A 24,561-nucleotide genomic window follows, 5' to 3' on the forward strand; every position below is an offset into this window, starting at 1 on the left:
TATAGAAGCAACTCCTCTCCTCTTATTATTTCTGTTGTGTTTGGATGTATGTTGATGCTCATCTGCCTAATGGAAAATACCTACATTTACAGCAGAATCACAAGTGCACCTTGGGATGAATGTATTATTTATAAAGACCCATCATCACACCTCTCACAGTTACATTTTATGCTGCTTGTGGGTGTACTCCTGTGTCTTGCTGGCAGTGCAATTAGTTGCACTGTGGGAGATTCCCAGGTTCAAAGCCAGCCATGTAAAATCTATTTCACCCCTTTTTAATATGTGGGTCTTTTTATAAATGCAAAAAACCCCCTGACATCCCTTCATAAACAAAGCAGAATAACACTGATAGAGAAAAGCTTCTACACATCCGATCCAGCCACTGTTCCTACTCGGTATATATTATACTCAGCTTACTTGCTCTAGACCACCACTATGCAGGTGGAAGTGTGAGGGCCATTGAGCACTCTCCTTTTTTCCAGTGATCACAGTTACAGAAACATCTGTGCTAAATAACTTTGTGCTTAGGTGCTGTGGCAAATTCAGTGCTCAATAGCTCTCAAAATTTCTAATTTCTTACGTGGAGGGGAGGGTGTTGTTTTAGGAATTGTACATGGGCTGCGGTATAAAGCATACTGGAAACATTTGCGAAGGGCCATTTTAAGCACGTTTCAGCTACAGTGAAAGTACCCCATAGCACTTTGTTTCTCTGTTTAGACTTACTCCATTTAAAAGTGGACAAAATAGATGTTGAACATGTTATTGGTGTAAAGGTGCAGAGATGTCGCATAATGACTGGAAGTGAAAACCTAAAATTTGAACTCCCACATAAGCGGCAAGTTTTTAAACTGTTGAATGCCCACTTGAAATGCACGTACAATTCCAGTAAGCCAAATGCATACATTTCTTCAGGACCTATTCTGCTCTCCTTCCACTGTCTCACATGTGTAGAGATTTGCATGAGCAAGGAGAATTGTGAGTATGTTGGAGGACAGGAGCAATTCTGTGAATAGAATGGATGTGCCCCCCTATGGTGAAGCAACTAGAACAGTGATTCTCACACTTATTTTTTCACGGACCACTTGAAAATTGCTGAGGGTCTTGGTGGATCACTTAATGATCTTTCCAAATGTTGTTTGTACCATTAGCTAACTATTGTAAAGCACTTCAGATAAAAGTGCTATGTAAAAAAACCTTAATAATAGTTAACATTTTTTGTTCTACAAATAAAAGTGCATAACTCATATTTTAATATCAGTAGTCTTACCTTTCTAACGCAGTGGATGTGTCCTCTCTCCCCTGCTGCAGCAGCCCCTGAGCAGGGGCTGGGAAGGAGGGAGGGTCTCTCCTTCTCCCTCTCTCCCCCGCTGTGGCAGGTCCCGAGCTGGGGCTGGGAAGGAGGAGGGTCTCTCCCCTGCCACAGCAGCCCCAGAGCTGAGGCTGGGAAGGAGGACCATCTCTCCCCGGCAGCCGCAGCCCTGGAGCTGAAGTAAGTCACCTCCTTCTCTGGCTGACGCAGCCCTGCACATCCCAAATTCCCCCCTCCTCTCACCCCACTGCCCTCTCCCACCTACCCCTATTCCCCCCAAGGCCACCACCTCACCTTACATGTGCGTCTTCTCCAGGGTCCAGGCACCTAGTTAGTGGAGCTGTGCCGGCGCAGTTCCACTAATTAGGTGGGTGGCCCTTCATTCTCTTGTGTGCGGCCACCCAGGCTCGCACCGTAGAAGGAACTATCCGCGAACCACATGAATGGAGTGGTCCATGGGCCACAGTTTGAGAACCTCTGAACTAAAAGATACATACATATGAAGGTAGAATATGCCACCTATTTTGGATGTTCTTTGTGAAAAACTGTGCTAACTGTTTGACCTGACTCATTAAAGTATTTTAAATCAATCTTGATTGGAATTTGAAGTGACTCTGCAGAGCAAGAATGGTTTGTTAAATTTGGTTCATGTCCGTGAACTAGCCATAGAGGGAGTTGCTGTATTTTTCCCCCTTTGTCTAGATACCTGTGAAATTATTTGGGCTGCTGTTCGTGATGTATTTCAAGTTCAAGCCTAGTCTGTTGGGATGGGTCATGTGTTGGAAGTAGCATGATATTTATCTTGTTTTCCTGATTGGTTGAGCTTATCCCGAATCATGGCAGCCAGCACACGAAGCAAAAGCCATTTCCACTTCATTTCTCAATGGCTGATTTTGTTCCCATTGAAATTAATGGTGAAACTCCCACTGTCTTCACGTGTAGCAAAATCAGATACTCGGTGGGGGGGGGGCTGGTCGCCATCTAGTGCTTTCATCTGCTTGAAAGTTAAATTCTGTACTTAAGTTCTTTCATCTGCTTGAAAAATCAAAAATTCTCCTGTCCACTCTCTCTCTGTGATTCTGGTAGCCAGTGGATGAATATGTTATAAACGTATATAAATCCTCCAGTTAGTGAGAACTATAGCATTATTGTTTCATGTTTTGGCTCATGTAATCATTATATATGAGTGCAGAAGTGAATATTTATTTCTCTGAGATCACAGTTCTGTTGTACTTTAAAACTTTCAGCCATTCCAGCGGTTTGCATTTTCCCAATAAAGGTTACAATATGATGAGCCATAAATTATTATTTGTGTTAATGAAATACTTGGTCACATCTGTGACTCATTCTGATGGAAGTCTAAGTCTCATATACACAAATATGTTTTTCAGTGTGGATTTACATACATTTATAGATTAGAAGCAGGAACTATGCTTCCATTATAGTCAAATGCTAAGTAGGTTAAAAGGTTTTCCTGAATTTTCATCCAGACATTTCTTTGGAAATAAGCTTGGATTTAAGTGTTGCACAAATTAAAAAGTACATAAAAACTGAGGGAGAGGAGGAGAGTTAAAAGAAGTGAAAACTAAGCATATTAAAGTTATAAAGTTTAAGAAACCCCAAATTTTGTAGCTTTAAGATTAAAAAGTTATCGATGAATAACCACAATCAAATCTTTTGTCCATATTTCAAATCTTTTGTCAAATGAGATTGCTCCATATTGACTTCTAATGCTAAAAGGCCACCCATCATGGAATCCCTGCAGCCAATGAAGCAAGCCAGTGAATGCTTTCTTAAATGATGCTAATCAGTCCAGAGAGGCCTGCCCTCTATCCCCATCAGTATTCTGTAATTCAGATGTGCTGATAACCTGAAATTGAATGTGTCAGTATGCAGACATGTGAAGAAAAAAAAAATCTAGAAGGGAAAAGATCCAGCTATAGAGACTATGCCTATTTTTTGTTTGTTTGTTTATTTGTTCAGGGTAAAGATTAAAAAGGATGGTGGCAAGTTGCTCTCAAATATTTACAGAAAGCTTTAAAATATGTTGAATGAATAAATAGGTTAGACACTCGATTTCCAGATACTGCATGGCAAATTAAGATGAAATATTAAATAACAAAATAATAAAGAAGTGTTTAAACAACATCCTGAGGTTAAAATCGAACTGTGTAGATAAGATTCTAATCTGAAATGTTTAAAAAAAAAATCTCTATGGCCTTGCTAGCACAAGCAGTTAGTTGCTAGCTCTATTATAAATCCTGATTTTTCCAAAGTTTAAAATTCAGCTGTTTAGTTCTCATCTGGTTTAAACTTTGCATGGACACTTTCATCTCATTTGCAGGTTTTCTTCTGAAGACCTTGGTTGTGATATTAGATACTGTTGTGTCAAAAATTATTTTTGGGTAGTTTTGTATATTTTTCTCTGACTTGCTCTAATGGAACAATGGCTTAATTTTGTGAACCTATTTTTGTAGACACTTAGGGCCCAATTTTGTCCTCATATGCATACAGAGCTCCCACTTCCAAATCAGTGGAAGTGACATGCACATATCTGAAAGCAGAATTGGGTCCTTTTGTTTTTAGAGTGGATTGCTGCTTTTCATTTTTAACATTGGATGAGTTATTTAATTTGACTTGTTGGGCATATGATTTAGGTCCCTTTTTATCACATTTTTATGTATTACAAGGAGGATATTGATAACACAGTAGAATACATTCATAAGTTTCATTGCCCCAAAAGATGGTGCAATGGAATTTCATCCATTGAGGATTTTTGTTACATATGCATCTGACAGAGAAGGATGATGGTGGCTAATCTGAGATTAAGATTTAAAGATGTGGAGAGAAGTTTTATTTTTCTAACCAAGTCATTTAATTTTTTTTTACATGTTGAAAACTACAATACTATCAACAATGAATTATATATGAAGATTTTTTAATAAAAACGTGAAGAGCCAAATAATAATCATTTTTGTCTGTTGATCTCAGAGGAGGCAAGTATCATTGTCCCCATTTTGCAGATGGTGAAACTATGGCACACAGGGGTGAAGTGACTTGCCCATGGTCACCCAGAAGAGCTGGCAACAGAACACAGGTCCTGAGTCAAAGTCTAGTGCTGTAACCACTAGACCATGCTGCCTCCCCTAATGTTTCTCCTAGATGTTCATCTGTCCTCTGAAACTTCAGTTATCAAATGTGTGTACGCACCCATTTGTGAACAAGGGCGTGTATATGTGTATGCTAATCAGATCACTGGGCACGCAGTTCCTCAGCTTGCATACACAACTGCTGGCGTGTACGGATGTGCATAATTTTGGAGGCCGTGACTGAAAATTTAGGAGATAGGAAACTGACAAAAAGAAAGTTTCTAAAGTTTCCATCATGCCCTTATCTCACTTTATTGAGCTGAGATATCACTTGATAGGGTGAGATTACTGTGTATTTTGTAACTCTGCCCACTGTTACAAGACACCTGCAGTACGTGCCATTGGCACAATGTATTAAGATGGAATGGAAGGTTTAACGCTGACTGTTGTTTTCCAGTCTCAGATACAATTTAGTTTTCAGGACTAACGGGGAGAATTCAAGTTTTGTTTGTTTGTTTGTTCTTAAGGCTAGCAGGTCCTTTATGATCACATATAGATCCTGAGAGATGCCAGTATGTCCCTGCTTTTGTGCCTCCCACTCCCACTTTGAGGTCATTCATGGCTACTGTCTTCCAGTAGAGGTAGTCCATTAGCTCTGATCATTAACTGGCCACAGGAGTCTCTGTGGAAAAATGGGTCCACTACAGTTCTTATTGGTCAATGGAAAGACTCCCGTGGACTTTGTATCTGGCTTAATACTAGGAATTCCAGCTAGTGGCACTGTTCCTTCTAAGCTGTGTGCATGTGTGTGCGCACACAGACCATAAACCCCGCGCACACGGTGAAACACCGCGCGCACAACAATTTGCACAGAAGAAATTTTTTGCGCACACGGCCTGTCAAAAATTAGAGGGAACATTGGCTAGTGGCCTCATTTTCTGAAGTACTGAACAACCACAGCATCTTTTAGCGTTGATGGGAGTTGTGTGTGCTCAGCACCTATTAAATTCAGGACATTTAAATGCACAGCTGAGGAGTCTTTCCAATCCTTGTCTGTTTCTGGAGGAACTGAAAGAGACCAAGAACTGAACCCTGATCTTTGGGGTGCTGACTGCCACCAAGACATTAGCAAGCTGGCCCTACCCATATTAAAATGACATATTGAGCTCTAATTATTTATTTGTGCACTTATTTATATCTTCTCATTGCTTGTAGATTTCATCTTAAAATGTTTATTTGAAATTGTCAGTGATCAAAGGCTAGAAAACAAAACAGAGCTAGATATGAATAATTTTTTTGCAGAAATTGAAGGGTCAGGATAATTCTTGTGGGTGCAAACTTTACAAGATGAAACCAAATATTATTTTCTTAAACTTATAACTGAAGGATGAATCTACATCAGCGTACCTTCTTCCCTAATTCAGATCTAAAGTATGTTCTATTTAATATCATTTAATTTAAATTAACTGATTTTACTTGATCATTTTACACACACAAACATATGTGCGTGCGCACACACACACACATCTGTGTATTGAATTGATAAAGAACTCCAGTTAAATAATCCACTTTTGTCTGACAACGGAATCAGTTATAGAGGTGCAAATATGCAGAAAGCTATTTGGAAATGCATCCTCGTAGTTGTCAGGTTTTATTATGCAGGAAGGTGTCATGTTTGTTACGAAGCTGAGTGCAGATGGCAGAGTGGAAGAAATGGATCACTAATTTTAACAATGATTAATGAACAGAGATAGAAAATGAATTACATTGGACTATCGGAGGCAAGAAATATTTTTGAGAAAATTTTGACTCATCTGCTGTGCTGTTCTCTGTAAATTATTTTTTGAAATTCTATATGTTGTCAACAGTTGACTGCATTTTCCATTACTGTCTATTTCTGTCCTTAAGTACTTTTGTGTTATTAGAGATACATAATTTCAAAATACCAATACATTCCTGAATATTTAGAGAAAATGTATGTAACACTATGAATGTTCCAAAGACTCTAGCCATAAATGTCGTGTTTTATAATAATCTTTCATTTTTTCTCAATTTAGTACAACATTAGAAATATTTGGTGTAAAAATAAATGAAAAAAGGAGGGTTTTTTGGGAGAGGGATGAGAAATCATTCCGAGTTTGGGAAACATAGGAGCAAAGATAATAATAAAAATGTGGCCAAGTATGTTATCATGGTTTTGAGTGTACAGTGCATATTCTACCATTTGTGATTTCACAGACTAACGAGGAAAAAACATGTACACAGCTGCTTTTTGAATTGCTACTACTCATGTGCTTCTCTACTTTGCTATACACTCCATTGGCTTACACATCTCCTCCACACTTCATGGCCAGTCTGGAAGGGAAAGTTGAAAGTTGCCACAAAGTCCTAATCATTGTTGATCCTTGTTTTACAACCTGCTGAGATACACAATCAAAGTTTCTTGCACTGCTGACCTTGGAGTAAGGTTGGATTCACCCATTCTCAAATGAAGGTTAGTTCTACCTTGAGAGAATTATGTCCTAATTTTTTTCCCTACTTAAATATTTTATTGGAAGATTAGATTATTAGAAGAATTATCAGATTTTTAAAAATACTACATGCTTAAAACATAATTAAATATCTGCTGTTTTATTATAGCCTGCACTGGGGTTTAGAAGGTAATGTCCTGAAAAGCAGTAGGGTCCGACTGGTTCGCCCTTGCACAAGTATGCATAGTGTTTGGAGAGGCGAAGATGGAAAAAAAAGGGGATGTAAGTAGCCTTTCCCATCTAATTCTGACATTCATGGGGCTGGAGGGCACAGTACCCATATGTGGTTAGCATCACCAAGGCTGCTGAAAGGACTGGCCAGGTATATGGGAGGGCAGGAGTGCACACTGCATTAGAGACAATGAGGGCTGTGGTACTCAGGTACTCAGCACCTCTGAACATAAGGCCCTTGAAATGTATTTCCGGAGAGCTGTTTCTGCAGCGCATTTCCTGGGAGCCCTAGAGAAAATTTTGGTGTAGTTGGCCAGAATTCTCCTGCTGCATCATGGTCCTTCTGCACCCATTTCCAGCGTGGACAGTAAGCCATAACCCAGCCACAGAACTGAGAAAAACCATAACGTATTAAGTGCTCAGATTCCTCCGTCTTTCTGCCTTCTTCTTTTGGTGCCCAATAGAGATAATATCTTAGGGCTTGTCTACACTGGCACTTTTCAGCGCTGCAACTTTCTCGCTCAGGGGTGTAAAGCGCCAGTGAAGATGTGCCCTTAGTGCAGTATCGTAAGCAGTAGAGTGGTGATGTTAATTGTATTATTACTTGATAATATACATTAGGCAAAACTTAGACTTGTTGTAAACAGGTCAAACTCCAGTGAAGTCAGTGGAACCCCATCTGTTTACACGTGATCTGAATTAGCCAATTATATCTCAGTAACAATGTGGCAGCTAATCATGCACTGAGTTTCATGGTAGCACAGCTGCTTTTATTAAAGACCTGATTCTTTTGGATTTTAGTTCCTCAGAAGTCATTCCCCATACACGAAACTCCCTTGATTTCAAGGGGACCATTTGCATGCAAAAGGACTTATGTTCATGAAAGTCTTCAGGATTGAGCCCTTCACAGTTAATTTTTGTTGCTACAGAACATCCGATTTACTGTATGCAAAGCAATTTGATAAACATCAATAGTGGTTGTGTAAAGAGCCATAACAATAGCAGTCCTTTAAGTAGGAAGAACTTAGATGATTAGTTTAATACCTCTATATGCTTTCCACATGAATGTTTCCTCTGCCACCTGCCTATATTTAGATGGAGAGCTACATTTTCTAATGAGATCTGTTTGGTTTGTAAGGAAACAGAAATTCCATGTATCTTGCTTTCACTTACAAAGATTGGGCTTCATTCTGCTTCCATCAAGGTTAATGATAGTTTTGGTTTTCGACTTTAAAAGAAAGATGAGGAACATGCTTTGAAAGTTTCAGACTTGATTTTTTTTTTTTAGGAGCTTTACCCACAAACATAAGTGATTGTGATTGATTGGTTATATTTAAATTTTGTCTACATTTGCAGAGATAATTGGAAAATTCCACTAGTCTTCATAATGTAGCAGTAAATATTTTTCTTACCCTACCTCAAATCTTGGTGTAGATACATTAATTCAGAAGGCTTTGAAGTTATCATCAGGTTGCATTTGTGGGAAATATTACAATTTCTTCCATTTTCTCTTTACACATTTGCTTTCAGGGCCAGAGAAAATTTTAAATATCTTTGTGAACAATTCTAACTCTAGTATTTTGCATGTAATTATAGTCCTGATGGGAACATACTTTAGAAAAACAACTACTGGAATAGTACAAGTCCTGCTCAGGTTACATAGCATATGCTAAACACTGAGAAAACATACACAGTGCTTTAGTGAACAAGGTAGGGGAATGCTCCTGGGAGCCAATTTAGAATGTGACTTAAGGCAAGCACGGCTTTTTGTATCTGTTTCTTTTGGCAAAGTAGTGAAATAGTGGTGGTGGTTGGAATCCCCTTGTAAGCACCAGAGGTTGCCTGTGCAGAGACGAGTCCGAACATTGAGCTTACATGAGGATGACTGAACGTTAGTTATGAACTTAGCCTTTAATATGAGAGACTAATATTCCTATCACAAGATTCTCTGCTGTTTGAATGGTAGAGAAAAAAGAGTCCTATGCAACTTCAACAGAGTTGTCTGAAGAATAATCAGGCTTTGGCAAGCAACTTAAGAAGTACAGTTTTCCACCTCAATAGTGAGAAGTTATAGTACAGCTTTTTTGTAACTGGTCAGTATGGGATCAGTATATATGCAGTGAAGTGGCTATGTGATAAATGTTCTAATCTTAGTTCTCAATTTTTTTTCAATTGTCAATATATATGATAGTGTGTACGGATACACTGTGTGTGTATGTATACCTATGCATTATTTAACTGAGCTTTGCTACCATTACAGTCATGTTAGTGCGCACAATCCAAATGAAGATATGACTGTTAATAAAAATCCCCTTTGGTTCTGTTTAGTCCAGAAGTTGTTCATACTAATTTTTTACAGCATCGTACCAGTTTCAGCTTCATATAAGTGACTTTAAACTTAATTTTGTCTAGCTATTTTATAAGAACAAACAAGTAAATGTGTTTATAAAATTAAGTCCTGTTCATGTAAATACTTACATATGTGAATCAAGGTACTCATATGCATAAGTGTTTACAAGGTTGGGTCTCTAGTTTTAAATATTTTCTTCTGTCTTAAATTGAAATAACTTGAGAAAATATTTAGGTTTGCATTAATATTTCAGTTTTTCACATGAATATTTTTTTTCCTGTTTGGTATCTATATGGTAATTAGTGTTTTTGCCCCTTAATAAGTGTGTGTGTGTGTGTGTGTGTGTGTGTATACACACATCCAAACAGAATGTATGTGTGTATATAGTAGTATATATAATATTAATACAGGCTATACCATGACCTGGAGGCCTGTCATACTTCTGTTACTTCAGGTAAATAACTGATTGACCTTTGTGGTGCACTGATACTTCACTAATCAGAACCTGAAATCTGTATAACAACACTTCATTTACTTGATAGACAAAAGAACAATTGCACTTGAAGTAATGTGATTTCTAAATAGACACTGCCTGTCAAAAGTAAATGCATTAGAAGTAAAATGTAGCTCAAGGAGACAATTAGCAAACAGAGGTGACACTGTAAACAGGTGCACCCATTATTCCCAAAGCTTGTGGCAATATATTCACATCTTTTAGACTGATGGAAGATCATGTGACAGTTTGGTGAATTATCTATCTGTATCATCTGACTGATGAAGCCTGCTGCAGTTGCAGATCATTTAAAAATGCATCTCACAAATTACATGGTAGCTGGGAAAAAATGCAGGTTTTTACGAACAATGCTTTTCTAAAGCTATGTGCTAGAATACCTAATTTTTCTTTGAAAGGATGTAGACCATTTCATTATGCTATGTATACAGTCAGTTAGGGTTGTGCAAATTCATTATAATGTTTGTTAATCTATAAAACATTTTCTATTCCTATTTTAGTGGCATTGTATATATTTTTTAAATGTGCTGTTTCTGAGACACTCATATCTGTGAGCAGAAGGGGAATAACATACTTCTTATATAGTCTTCTTAAATCACTACTTATCAAGGAAGATTTGAGAAGAAAACATTTGACCTACATCTTGTGTGGGTTATTGGATTTTTTTCCTACATGGAAAATGTAAAACAAACAAGAGAGAATCTATAAACAAACTTATCTCTCAAACAGGTTGAGATGGGGTAGTATCACTTTTTATGTGATGTGGTGGAAACTGTCTCATATGATGTGTTATAATCTGATGCACTAACTGGATATGCTCTTTTCTAAACTGCTTTTTTATAAATGTTTTAAATTTCCTCCCCTTTAAAAATGAGACTTGATTTGTTTTATCCCCAGAAAGGTCTTGGGTCATGTATTTATCACTAATTATTTGTAACGACAACTCAGAGCCAGATAGCAAAATACCCTTAAAACCTGATGGGCAACAGGTACTACTATTGTGTATTCTGTTTACATTACCATCAGCTTCAACAACAGTTATTGCTTGTGCAACTTGGAAGTATTCACACACAAAAATGGCTTTATATTTGTATAGCTATACAATGTTCCTCAAAGTAGTTGCTAGTATAGAGATGAGCCGGAACCTCCCAACACTCTGTGAACTTTTCTAGATCTGAACTTTGCAGCAGAGGCCCACGTCTAGTGACAAACAGCTAAAGTAACCCATTTATAACACTTTTCAAACATTGGGAATGATCCTGGAAACCCAACAACTCACACAAGTCAAGAGATCTATTGAACTCAACTCGACTACTCTTGGGTGCAAAGATAGGCAGGATCAGGCCCATTATCCAATGACTCTTCCCAAGACCCTTTTTTCACAATGTGACTGAGCAATTAACTCAGCAGATGTTGCAAGTGGTGTCCAGTGCTAGTTAATGTGCAAAGCTCTTATTTGTGAGCTTGCCCCGCTACCCCATACCCCCGCTCCCTAAAGCTTTCCATAGGTGCAACGTAAGGATGGTACATCTCAACTATTACATTCTTTATGCTAATCCAGAGTTGAACAGAACATCACAGCCCAGGTTTTCTTTTCCTCATATTCTGTGTATATGTAGATACACTCCACTTTTTCCAAGTAAAGTGTATACTTCAGTGTTTCACTAGGCTTATCTTCTCCATAAGTGCAAGCAGCCACTACTCCATTTCGTGCCCAAAATACATGCACTTTAAAAATATTGACAGGTTTCAGAGTAGCAGCCGTGTTAGTCTATATTCGCAAAAAGAAAAGGAGTACTTGTGGCACCTTAGAGACTAACAAATTTATTTGAGCATAAGCTTTCGTGAGCTACAGCTCACTTCATCGGATGCATTCAGTGGGGAGATTTATATACACAGAGAACATGAAACAATGGGTGTTACCATACACACTGTAACGAGAGCCCTTGGCCATTATCTTTGAAAACTCGTGGCGAACGGGGGAAGTCCCGGATGACTGGAAAAAGGCTAATGTAGTGCCAATCTTTAAAAAAGGGAAGAAGGAGGATCCTGGGAACTACAGGCCAGTCAGCCTCACCTCAGTCCCTGGAAAAATCATGGAGCAGGTCCTCAAAGAATCAATCCTGAAGCACTTACATGAGAGGAAAGTGATCAGGAACAGTCAGCATGGATTCACCAAGGGAAGGTCATGCCTGACTAATCTAATCGCCTTTTATGATGAGATTACTGGTTCTGTGGATGAAGGGAAAGCAGTGGATGTATTGTTTCTTGACTTTAGCAAAGCTTTTGACACTGTCTCCCACAGTATTCTTGTCAGCAAGTTAAGGAAGTATGGGCTAGATGAATGCACTATAAGGTGGGTAGAAAGCTGGCTAGATTGTCGGGCTCAACGGGTAGTGATAAATGGCTCCATGTCTAGTTGGCAGCCGGTGTCAAGTGGAGTGCCCCAGGGGTCGGTCCTGGGGCCGGTTTTGTTCAATATCTTCATAAATGATCTGGAGGATGGTGTGGATTGCACTCTCAGCAAATTTGCAGATGATACTAAACTGGGAGGAGTGGTAGATACGCTGGAGGGGAGGGATAGGATACAGAAGGACCTAGACAAATTGGAGGATTGGGCCAAAAGAAATCTGATGAGGTTCAATAAGGATAAGTGCAGGGTCCTGCACTTAGGATGGAAGAATCCAATGCACCGCTACAGACTAGGGACCGAATGGCTAGGCAGCAGTTCTGCGGAAAAGGACCTAGGGGTGACAGTGGACGAGAAGCTGGATATGAGTCAACAGTGTGCCCTTGTTGCCAAGAAGGCCAATGGCATTTTGGGATGTATAAGTAGGGGCATAGCGAGCAGATCGAGGGACGTGATCGTTCCCCTCTATTCGACACTGGTGAGGCCTCATCTGGAGTACTGTGTCCAGTTTTGGGCCCCACACTACAAGAAGGATGTGGATAAATTGGAGAGAGTCCAGCGAAGGGCAACAAAAATGATTAGGGGTCTAGAGCACATGACTTATGAGGAGAGGCTGAGGGAGCTGGGATTGTTTAGTCTGCAGAAGAGAAGAATGAGGGGGGATTTGATAGCTGCTTTCAACTACCTGAAAGGGGGTTCCAAAGAGGATGGCTCTAGACTGTTCTCAATGGTAGCAGATGACAGAACGAGGAGTAATGGTCTCAAGTTGCAATGGGGGAGGTTTAGATTGGATATTAGGAAAAACTTTTTCACTAAGAGGGTGGTGAAACACTGGAATGCGTTACCTAGGGAGGTGGTAGAATCTCCTTCCTTAGAGGTTTTTAAGGTCAGGCTTGACAAAGCCCTGGCTGGGATGATTTAACTGGGAATTGGTCCTGCTTCGAGCAGGGGGTTGGACTAGATGACCTTCTGGGGTCCCTTCCAACCCTGATATTCTATGATTCTATGAGAGTGATCACTTAAGGTGAGATATTACCAACAGGAAAGTGGGGGGGGGGCGTGGAATATTGTCAACATTGGATGAAAATATGTTGGGCTCTCACATGCGAATTATTTTGTTTCCTTGGATGAAAAGAACATGAATGGGATAATGTGGCCTGGGGCCTATTTTCATCATTCTTGTGTGGGATACCTAAATTTTAACTGTGTGGATCAATAAATATAGCATTCAAACCACAGCACATCAGTATGTTCTCTCTGTGTCATATAGTAGGTATTATAATAATGCTCTTATCAGTAAATACTTAACATTATTTTGCTGCTTTTTGTTTTTATACAACTTTAAGAAAGGAAAATATTTTAAAAGTTCTCTACAGTATAGCTAGGGATGATCTCAGACTTCACCCGAGGGGTTTGTCCTCCAGATTGGAGCAAAAGTAAATGAGATGTAAGAGAAAGATGCAATGTGCTTCGTGTGCTACCATTTTGTTGTTGCTATGGGACTGTAGCCAAAGACGATGGCTAATACTACTTCATATAACATTTGATCAGTGGGGAAAACAAGCATGGTGGCTTATTGTTTCAGAAAGGCAGCTACAAATAAACCTTTTTCATGTGCCAATATACAGTACCATAAGTAGCAGTCATCATTTTGCTTTTAGTATTTGTTTATTACATATATTTTTATTAGTAGCGACTCATTTGCCTCTGATGCACATGGGCACAACCCCTTTAATTCACTGAAATTGCCTCATCTTACACCGGTAGTAAATTTGGACCATAGTTTCTAACACACACACACACATTTTTTTCCTTTTGCTTATATTTTTTTTTCTTTAATGAGTCAGGCCCCTAAATAATGGTTTATTTCATATTCAAAGTGACATTTTAACATATATTTGTCTGACAATATGACACATACATTTGGTTTAATGAGGGCCTCATTATAAGGAAAAAAATGCATCTGCTGAATAAAATACAAAATATTTTCACCTAAATGTTGTGTAAATTATTCAAAAAGAAGGTCCCTTTGACAGGGATGTGTGGGGGAGCTCAGTCTGCCAGTCTGTACTGTGGCTGATCTCAATATGGATACAGGACTCCCGTCTCCAGGCTTTGTCAATCCAGCACTTTATATCTGTCTAAATTTCACTACAGAAAAGGAAGCTGTGTTTTTAGCTGGCTTAACAGGCCTTGCCAGAGCCACTTTACAGTAAATTATGTGAGATACCTTATAAATAGTAATAATCAAATACTAGGCCTCATTCTCCGGTCATTTGGGGGCTGTTTTGGCCTCTGGTACAAGTGCAAGTTAGAGAAGCCTTTGGATTGCAAGAGCCTGGTACACAGCCAAAGTGCAGGCTGCACAGGCCATTTCCCCTCTCGCCCTCTGCATGCCTCCTATGCCTGGGACTATGTGGAGATGGTATAGAGATGGCATAGCTAAATTTACATTACCTGGAAAAACTCCAGCTGGCTATTTAACTCTGCTTTTTAACCCCTTTGTACAATCAGAATAGCACAATAGGCCCATAGCAGTTGACTGGATCTGGCACAAAGAATGAATGTACTTAGAACACCATCCAAGTGTGACCAAAATGCTGACTCACTTTTGCTTCCCAGCCCAGGTAAAATTGAAAATGGCACGTACAAGTGATTGGCGTCAGCAGCCAGGAAACAATATTTTAGAAACAAGTATATATTTTTTTTAAAAAAAGCAATAACTTGAGATCCAGTCAGGCTCCCATCGTTTTAAATGACAATATTCCCATTGACTTCAGTGGAATAGGTTTGGGGGCTGTATTTAGTTTTAACCAGCTCTTCTTACCTTTGCCATGAAACATTAGCCCACGTCGTGGAGAATTACATTTGGGTTTTCTTGGCAAGGGTTAATAATCAATGTAGATCTCTTAACAAAGGAGATGCTGCTGTATTGTACTGTGAAACTTTTTTTCTTAACTGTCAGTGAAGCAGTACTAATTATTACTCCCATGTAAATGAGGTCATTTCCTATTAAGAGAACAAAATGCTTAGCCTTGCCTTGCCAATTCATACCATCTATTTTTCACACATACCCAGCTTCTTAGATTTTTTTTTAAAATTTTGATAAAATCCATTCATTTGTATTAGAAAAGTGTAAACTACTGCAATAATAGTTGCCCATTATTATCCAGATGAGCTTTTGTAATGTGTGGGTTGTTTGAATACCATGTGTTAGCTATGGAACAATTAGCCAGCTGAATGGTTCTTTAAAACAATCAGATACTTTTATCTCACTGAAAAAATACATTCCTTGGAAGTGTATGGTTAAACTGTAAATTCTGAGGAACATTAAACTCTCATTGCGAGTAGTACTTTAGGATATACGTTGATGAAGGACAAAAAGACATCGAAATATCTCGTCTTCATGTTTTTATTTTTTTATGCAAGCAAAAAGATTTAAGGAATATTGTAGCAAACAAAGGGTAATTGTTTTAGCCCAGATGTTGCTTTTGCACAACAAGCAGGTTACAATGTTCCCACAGAGCTGATGAGCCCAATCAGTGAAATGATTAAAAATTGATTTTGTCCCTGTAATTACAGTATGTAAACTACTTAGCTTGGATTGCAAAGGAAGTGATTTTCTAATTACGTATATACTCTGGTGTCTAATGATTGGTTTTTTGAAGTAATGAAGAGAGAGCCCTAACGACTCCTTGGTGCTCTGTTGTTTAAGAAAGACCATCTTTAGAGTAAGCAGCAACAGACAAAGAGTTTAAATTGAATTTTCAACACTGTTAATGTGCACATGGATTTGATTATTAAAGAGACAGTAATGTAATTTGATTGGCTGTGAGCATCATGGCTTTTTGTTATGTACTATATGAAGATATACATGTTATATAGTTGTGCAGGTGATGGAAACCTTTTCTGTCCTATTTCTACTCATTCTATCTGATTGCCATGAATGTTTGTTCCTTGTGCATCCTGAAAGCATTTAGAAAGAACAGGTTTCAGATGTCTCCTTGATCAGTGATTATTATCTGATATACAGGAATTAAGGGTTTCTCTTTTAACACATACATGGTGTGTGCAATATACAAGGGAGTGGCTGCTGAATCCGTTGCCTTTACGCTTTCGAATTTTTTTTAGGAAATCTGTTTTAAGTGAAAAGAAATGGATAAATACAAACCATTTATCAGTGTGCAGAGTGACAGGATGGGCGATATGCTCGGCAGCACATCTTCCTGCTGCTCTGAAAGGAAACAACAGGTGTCAGCCTCCCATAGCTCTTGTATATGCATCGGGGCCCAGGGCCTGCTCATGCCACTGATCTGGCAGACTGCTTCCCCTTGGGGCTGGGGAGTGCTAGCAGGCACATTGGCCTGGCCCTTTCTTCCCAACACTGGAGTTCCAGAGGGTGAAATCCTGGCCTCGTTGAAGTTCATGGCAAAGGTCCCATTGACTTAAGTAGGGTCAGGATTTTGCCCTAGAAGTGCATTCCGCCCTGCTGCTACATGGATATGTGCACCGAGGAAGAAGTTTCTTGTGCCCTCTCCTCCCCCTGTACCTCACAGCACATCCGTGCTGGATTTTAGGGTAGGATTTCCCCCACAATATGTAATTAACTGATGATATAAACCCACTGCCCTCCAGCTGCATCTGGATCTGGCTGACATCAATGGAAGTGTGTGTATGTATTGAGGGCTGTATATGGTCCCTGGGGTTAAATACTACCCTCTTCCAAATCCACAGCTGTAAATGCCAAATCACAGCTAAACCATGCTTGCCACAAGCAGTACAGATGTTATTAGCAGCCATGCTGAACCACGGAGCTGTAGTAAGGACCCGATCCACAGCCTACTTAAGTCAATGGGAGTTTTTTCACTGACTTCAATTGGCTTTAAACCAGGCTCTAACAAAGCTAGCTATGGGAAGGCCTACCAAATGCACAATGCCGAAATATGTGTTTACTTGTATGACCAAGAGTAGCCCCGGATATGGGACTAGTTGTGAATGTTTTTTGTTAATTAATGGTGTTTTCACATTTAAGCACAGAATGAGCTCTGTAGCCTGAAGCTGCACAAAATATAATGTTAACCAGGATTAACAATTTCCACAGTTCATATGTTTGTGTAGGAAAATCAGGGTCAGAACAAGGAATCGGAAAAAATTGTGCCACAGTGGACTATTCTACGCAAAGGTTTTGTAAACTTGCACAGATCACAAGCAGGCCAAATATGGTGTAATTCCTGCGCTGAGCCCTCTGCCATGTCATGCTAGCTGTCACCAGAAAGAGGTAAGGGAGGGGCAATTTGTAGCATGCTGCATATATCTCAGTGAAATGAGGGTACTTTCTTGCACCACAATAAAGATTCAGGTTCACCTGGAAGAAAGGGCATTTGTTTTAGTGATGGGAAGTTTACTTATTCCTACCACAAACTCTCTGCCCCCTCTCCCCACCCCCAAATCAGTATTCGCTTTTGGGAATCCCCAAGTACAAGTGAAGAGAGCATGTGGAATGGAAGGCCTGCCCCACTGCAGATCAAGTCAGCAGTTCACAGTGTAACCTGTTGTGTCAAGAGTTGAAGTCATGCCCTGGCCCAAGAACTGTGGTGCCAGTTCTCAGGGTAAATTCTTGGTTCTTAGAGAACAATAGAAAAACAGAGAGATGAATTCCAACATCCTGTTTTAGGGGCTTGTTCTCCTTCTCCATTTGTGCATGTAACTCCCAGTGACATTAAAATGGGCCTTTAAGGCTCAGTGTTTCCTAACCTGCAATTACAGTGTATGCAAAGTTCACGCTGAACTCAATTGAAAGTTTTCCCATTAAAGGGCTGCTGGACTCCTAGTGTAGTTCAGTCTGTTTGCCTGCCTACATGTCTGTCTTTCTGGCCATGCATTTCCAACAGCTGTAGCAGCTTTTGTGAGGCCATCAGGAAACAACTGATAGTGAGAATAATTAGTTAAATGTGACATGTCATCTCCTCAAAAGGTCTGTTTACAGAGGGGCCAGTCCTTGTCCCACTGAAATCAATGGGAGTTTTCCATTCACTTCAATGGGACTAGGATGTGGTGCTGAGGCCCTGATGATTGAAATCCGCTCTCTCTTTTCTCTCAGGAAAAGCTCCCAGGGGTTCTGAGTGAGTCTATACTTTAAGGGTCTGTTCTCCCATTCTTGTGTGGTAGTTTTTTGTACATAACCCTTATCACCTGCATAAATCCCTCCCTGCGTTTCATCAGTGGAAAGAGACATCCCTTTCTCTCTTTAATGTGTGTGTGTGTGTGTGTGAGAGATTTCTTTTAACAGTAATGAGTTACATGTGCATGTTTAGGTGAAGAATAATTACATTTCATATATCTCCACTGTACTCTTTATCAGGCTTTTTGTGAAGGCATCCCAGGTTTATTCTTCTTTCTGGGAAGGGCTGTGTGCAATAACTTCCATTGCTGCTCATGTGCATGGAGGGAACTGATTCTTTCACTGGGGAGGCCAAAGCTACTGCACTTGTATTTTGCTCCTGGAGGATCAATTGTTTGATAAATTGGTCTGCAGGGGTACGCAATGCACATTTTGGCCCAATTTGGTATAAATGGAACTATCTTAATTTGTTTTCATGCTTGCAGCTTACCCGTTTAAAATATCTGCTTTACACAGTGTCAAATATGTTAGAATAATATTAGCACAGGTAGGTAAAATATCTTTTTATAAGGTTTTAAATAATTTCTACTACAGCTAAATGTGCAAAGCTACAGATTTTCCCAATTTGTCCATGAGGTTATGTATCACAGATCTTAAATCATTTAAGGTTTTTAACCGGAGGGGTTCACTCGCAGCCATGAACTGGAAAGCAGATTGCAAGAGACATTGACATGCTGATCAATGACATGAAGACTCCAAACAAATCAGTACAGGACTTTAAGAGATGAAGCCTTACTTTGTTCTGTCTGTCATCAGAATTTATAAAGCATTTTAGTGAAAGCCCCTTGAGAATCATTCTTAGAATTTTGCAAGTCATGAGCGTGTTTGTAAAATCTGAATTTTTTTTAACACAGATAGCTTTGTAATAGCATAGCAAAAATGTAGTCTACTATGTTGGCATAGGAGCGCTAAGAACCCGTTTAGTGAGATAATATCTTTTCTAAAGCAACAGCTTATTATCATTGTCTCTAGTTCTCAGCATTCTTACTTTGAATGAGTTACGAGTAAACACTAAAAAGGTATATCTGAATTTTAAGACATCAACAAAATAAATCAATAAATGCCAAATAAGCTGTCAACTCTTTCTAGACACTGTACAATTGGAAATATTATATGATAACCGCTTTAATAGGTACAGCTGTCCAGGAGTTTGCTCATGCTCTGTTTGTTTTTGGATAACTAGAGAAAGAGAAGGGTAAATACATCAGAATCACTTATCTGAATTCTGAAAGGGGGTGGGGGTATGTATAAATGTGACCTGGATCCAAACTGATCCTGATTTTGGATTTAAGGAAGGACAAAATCTGACTGACCAGGCTTTGAAAACCCAAATTATTTATGAAAGGTTAAAATACTCTACTGCCAGTACTGTAGACTATGGGCCTGGTTTTCCACTGCTTTGCACCAGGTATAGCCATTTATGCTTGCAAAAAATGGGACATCAGAATGAGAATGGTTTGCACCTTCTTTGCATGCACCGTGCATTATTATTTATTTGTATTGCAGTCGCACGTATAGGGCAGGGCCCCATTGTGCTTGGCACTGCACAAGCATAAACAAGGGGACTGTCCCTGCCACCTCACAATCTAAGTATAAGACTATAGACAACTGATGAATAAAACGAACAGCTCGGGGATCACAAGGAAACAATGAAATAATACCAATAAACATGAAAAACAGGGGTCACCTCAAATCAGCTGTCTAGCTACTTTTGATTTTCTTTATAGGCATCATGGCAGAAGAAAGCCTTAAGGCATGATTTAAGGAGAACAATGAGGTGGCTTTGCAGATTTTTATGGGGAGTTCCTCCCATTCAAGAGGGGCAGGATGGCAGAACCACAAAGGTGCTTACTGGAAAACTTTTTAAATGGGCGCTCAAGACTGGCATCATTTACAGAACAATGGCGCAGGTTGATGGCTCAGTACTTTATAAGAGATGATAGGTAGGGCAGGGTTAGACCTGTAAGGGCCTTAAAAGTGAAAACAAATAGTTTGTGTTTGATGCAGTGGAGAAGGGGAGCTGGTGATGTGGCCTTGATGAGCTGGGAATGACCTTGCAGCAGCATTTTGGAATGTATATAAATGGGGCAAGAGGCTATTTGTCCAGGCCACAGACGGGGTTTAAATTACTGCAGAAGGTGTAAGTCAGTGAGAAAGTTGGATCTCCAATCTTTAGTGTGCGGTTACAAGGCTATTTTATTAAAGAAAATAAAATCAGAATTTATGAGGTGTAAAATTGTTGTATCCTGGACCTTCAATATAAATTATTGAATAAATAATAAATAAGCACAATTATTATTTACCCTTCAAGGGAACAAAGGGCAGAGTACTGCAACCCTTTCTCATTTAACTATTGAAAGATTTAGCCCAACTGTAGTAAAATGACCAAGGAATTAATTTTTTCTCTCAGAATTTAAGGACATGATTCTGCAAACACTGAATACCAGGTGTAGACAATGGGACTCCTCAGAGAAGTAAGGGCTGTGCTTGGTAACAAGACTTTGCAAGATGGGGCCCTAGCGCTGTGATGACTGTACTGGGTTTTGAGAGCCTGTAGCCTGATGTATAAACTACTTAAGTTCGTATAGATAGAAGAGTGTATTGTTTGAGAATGACCTTTAATTTCATCTGTCAGGCATGCATGGGCATAAACATACGTAGACTTCTCAGCTTTAAATTCTGTAGATTATAGCTTTAATATTGTGAACTTTATTTTGCTATAAGAGCTCCCTTTGTTTTTGTTTTTACTTTTTACTAATGTAATGTCCCTAAATTTGCTACAGACAAATAAATACCTTGGAAGTATTGTATCTTGGCTTTTACTTCTGGCTCTTATCTCTTTTAAGTGGGGTTTATTAGATGAGATCATCTACAAAGGACTTATTTCTGTTTTAAAATGGAATTAAAAAAGTAGAAATACAATTAGTAGTTGTTCTCTCTGACTTGGTTTGAGAGATTAGAGTATCAATGTCAAAGAGAATAACTGGGTTTCTCGAGTATGTCTGCTATGCAACTTTTGTTTTATCCTGTTTTGTCCTCTCTTGCTGCACTGTCTAGGGGATAGGATCAGAAGGATTTTATTCTGTTCCTCTGCATTGTCTTGAAGAGAGGTTTTCCCTGTCAGAACAATCCAGAGCTGAAAGCACTTTTCAGTTCCCAAAAATAAATGACCACCAAATGCTTGCATTATTGAGCCCTTAAAAAAAAGTGTTAATCTTGTTAATACTCCCATCCTAAGTATTCTCTATACGTTGTTACATTAGAACTACTTGGGGGTGGCATTGTAAAGTTTTTAGTTTAAAAGACTTGTTTAAACATAGGGTTTTGATATTTTAAATTTCTCATGTCTCTTGTTTTTACAGTTCCTGACCTTCAGTACCTATCCCACGTCACTAGGAATTTCTCTCAGCCAAGAGAAAGATTCGTTGGTTCAAGAGTTACCTGGTAAGGATCATTCATTATATTATTGCCTAACTTTTTTCTCTGTTTATGAACATGGTTACAGTCTGGTTTTTCTAGCAAACTTGTGCATCTTCTTATCTCTCCACCAAAACATTTTCATTTATTCTTTCAGGGAAAAACTGCCTATAGTAGATTGATTATGAATAGATTTTTCAAGTAAAAATCTGCTTTGTAAAATCACGAATGCTCATCTTACACAGCGGATATGTAAAATTGTATTAGAAATAAATCATCGTTTAATACTTTATCAGCAGATTGTTGATTTAAAAAAATCCATGAAACTCATGATTAGAGTTTGTTGTATTCATTTTATCACTTATTTTGTTTTTTGAACAAGTTCTATTGAAGATCTCTCGTGCATATTATTAAGGGCGCTTTTCTGTTCTGTATTACTATGCGAACAACACCTACTTAAATCAATGGGTTTTTTCCATAATAGGTTATAGACCTGATTTTCCTCTCAGCTGTATCAGTGCAGTTCAAAAGTAACTGCTATTAACCCTTTGGGTTCACAATGGGGTAAAAACCAGTGTGAAATCAGAATCGGGCCCCAGGATCCTAAATTTGGAAGAAAAGTCTTGGCTTTGTAACCTGTAACTTATTCTAGGAAGTATCCTATAAGTAAATCTATAATTATTAACTGATTCTTAAATCCAAAATTCTGATGGCTTCCGGTCCAATTCCTATCGTGTTACTTTCACATTAAAATCATGGTGCCTGAATCTCCTCTCAATTTTACACATGTGTAAATCAGCACTAACTCTATGTACTTCAGTGGAGTTACACTGATTTATAACTGGTGAGAGGAGATTCAGGCCCATCTAAGCTTTTGACCTTGCACACTCACATGCTGGTGAGTAATGTTAGGTTTATGAATTGTCCCATTGAAGTTAATGGAACTACTTATCTGAGCAAAGTTAAGCACATACTTAATATTTCCAGGATTAGTGTCTGCATCTATAAAAGAAAAAAAAAACCCAATAAAACTACACCAATGTGAGGATCTGGTCCACAGTTTTTTAAATGTGATAAAGAATACTGTGTCTTGTCCTACACGAGTAACTCAGACAAAATTACACTAATTTAAATCTGGAGTAACTCCACTGACTTCAGTGGAGCTACTTTGGATTTACACTGTTATAAATAAAGATACAGTCTGGCTTATTGAGTTCACTGACTTCTATTGATGTCCATAAGATTCTTACCTGAGTGTGAGTGGCGTAGGATTGGACCTTTGGTAACAAAAACGGTACCAGTCAAATAGCTAAATAGCTCAGCAAAGGCTTGCCTTGTTTTCTAATGGCTTCATCATTTGGAATCTAAATAAAACCATTTCAGAGTTCAGTTATTTGTTGCAATTTTTAACTTATAGAGAACAGAAGGGAAAATTAAATACTATAACACATCTTGTAATTTTGGGGTTCATTGTAACCTCTGATACTGCTGAGGAAGTTAAATATATTTACATAAACTCATATTCAGTTCTAATTAGCTAAACCTATCTTTCTCTTCACCATATTCCTGAGAGGTCATCACATAAACCATTTAAATTGATAGCAATATTATGCACCAAGAAATTAATTTTACATTGTATACAATTTTTATTGTGACTTTATCTTGTTTCAAAGTGCTTACTTTCTGATTTTGTGGATATTACTGACTGTGGATTACTTTTATTTTGGTTTTTACACAACAGTTATATTAGAAATTTGCTGTTTTATTCTTACCTTCTTAGTAAAAATCCTTTTATCACACAATGGGTAATTTATATCCATTACCAGCCCTTTCAATCCTTTTCAGTGGTGCTGTCAGTGCCTTTGGCACAGTAATGATTAATGTGATCTAATAATAGTGTGCCATTATATTACCTTAGTAAAACATGTACCAACATCCTATTCAGATCTACCAAATTCATAGCTTCCTATAATATTTTTGTTGAAAGACAGGATTACTATTTTTCAAAGCTGATTTTTTTTCTCCTTTAACATATTTAATGAAATTCACAATTCTTTGCCATGGTAATCTTTGTGCATGTGTTTGGGCTTGATGGGTGAATTTTATATCATTCTGCATTATTATGATTTGTTAGGCAAACTGTTTGACATGTAAAGAAAGATACCAGTTACATTGTGTTGCTTTGTTAAAGGGTGCATTTTAAACATTCACCACCTTCTGGATATTTCCCTGGGTTTTATGATAGGTGAGATCAGAGTTCGTAAGAATAAGCATTTGGTCTGAAATTTTATTTTTCTTTCTCCTCACTCTCACCCCAAACCACTAACCTAGCTCTCCTCGCACTGCCCCACACACTATGGGAGGCAGGTTCCAATGTAACTGCCTGCCTTTCTACCCAACAATATCAATTTTGCTACCATGACTTTGCTAAGAGGCAAAGAATCTGCCAAAAAAGAAAGTGAGAGCAAAGAGTTACTCTGCAGATTACTCCCTGTGAGTGGCAGTTGGCATCATGCAATGCTGTACCTGGTTTTGTATTCAGCCATTATGCATCCATGCATTTTGACTCCAAAATCAGGTGTTTCTGTTCAG

The 24,561-nt window shown here is 38.7% G+C and overlaps 1 protein-coding gene across 6 annotated transcripts in view; it reads left to right on the forward strand.

The window, feature by feature from the left end:
- ZNF536 (zinc finger protein 536) overlaps positions 1-24,561 on the forward strand; it is a 400,318-nt gene that overhangs the window by 36,538 nt on the left and 339,219 nt on the right. For all 6 annotated transcript variants that reach the window (XM_074968700.1, XM_074968701.1, XM_074968706.1 and 3 more), the window contains one exon: positions 21,915-21,996. Coding sequence is in view for 3 of the 6 variants with exons in the window: in XM_074968695.1 (XP_074824796.1) it covers positions 21,915-21,996 (82 nt within the window). In the remaining 3 variants the exon portion in view is untranslated. The remainder of the gene's footprint in view (positions 1-21,914; positions 21,997-24,561) is intronic.

The sequence above is a fragment of the Natator depressus genome, chromosome 12 (assembly GCF_965152275.1).
Source record: "Natator depressus isolate rNatDep1 chromosome 12, rNatDep2.hap1, whole genome shotgun sequence".
Classification (NCBI taxonomy): domain Eukaryota; kingdom Metazoa; phylum Chordata; order Testudines; family Cheloniidae; genus Natator; species Natator depressus.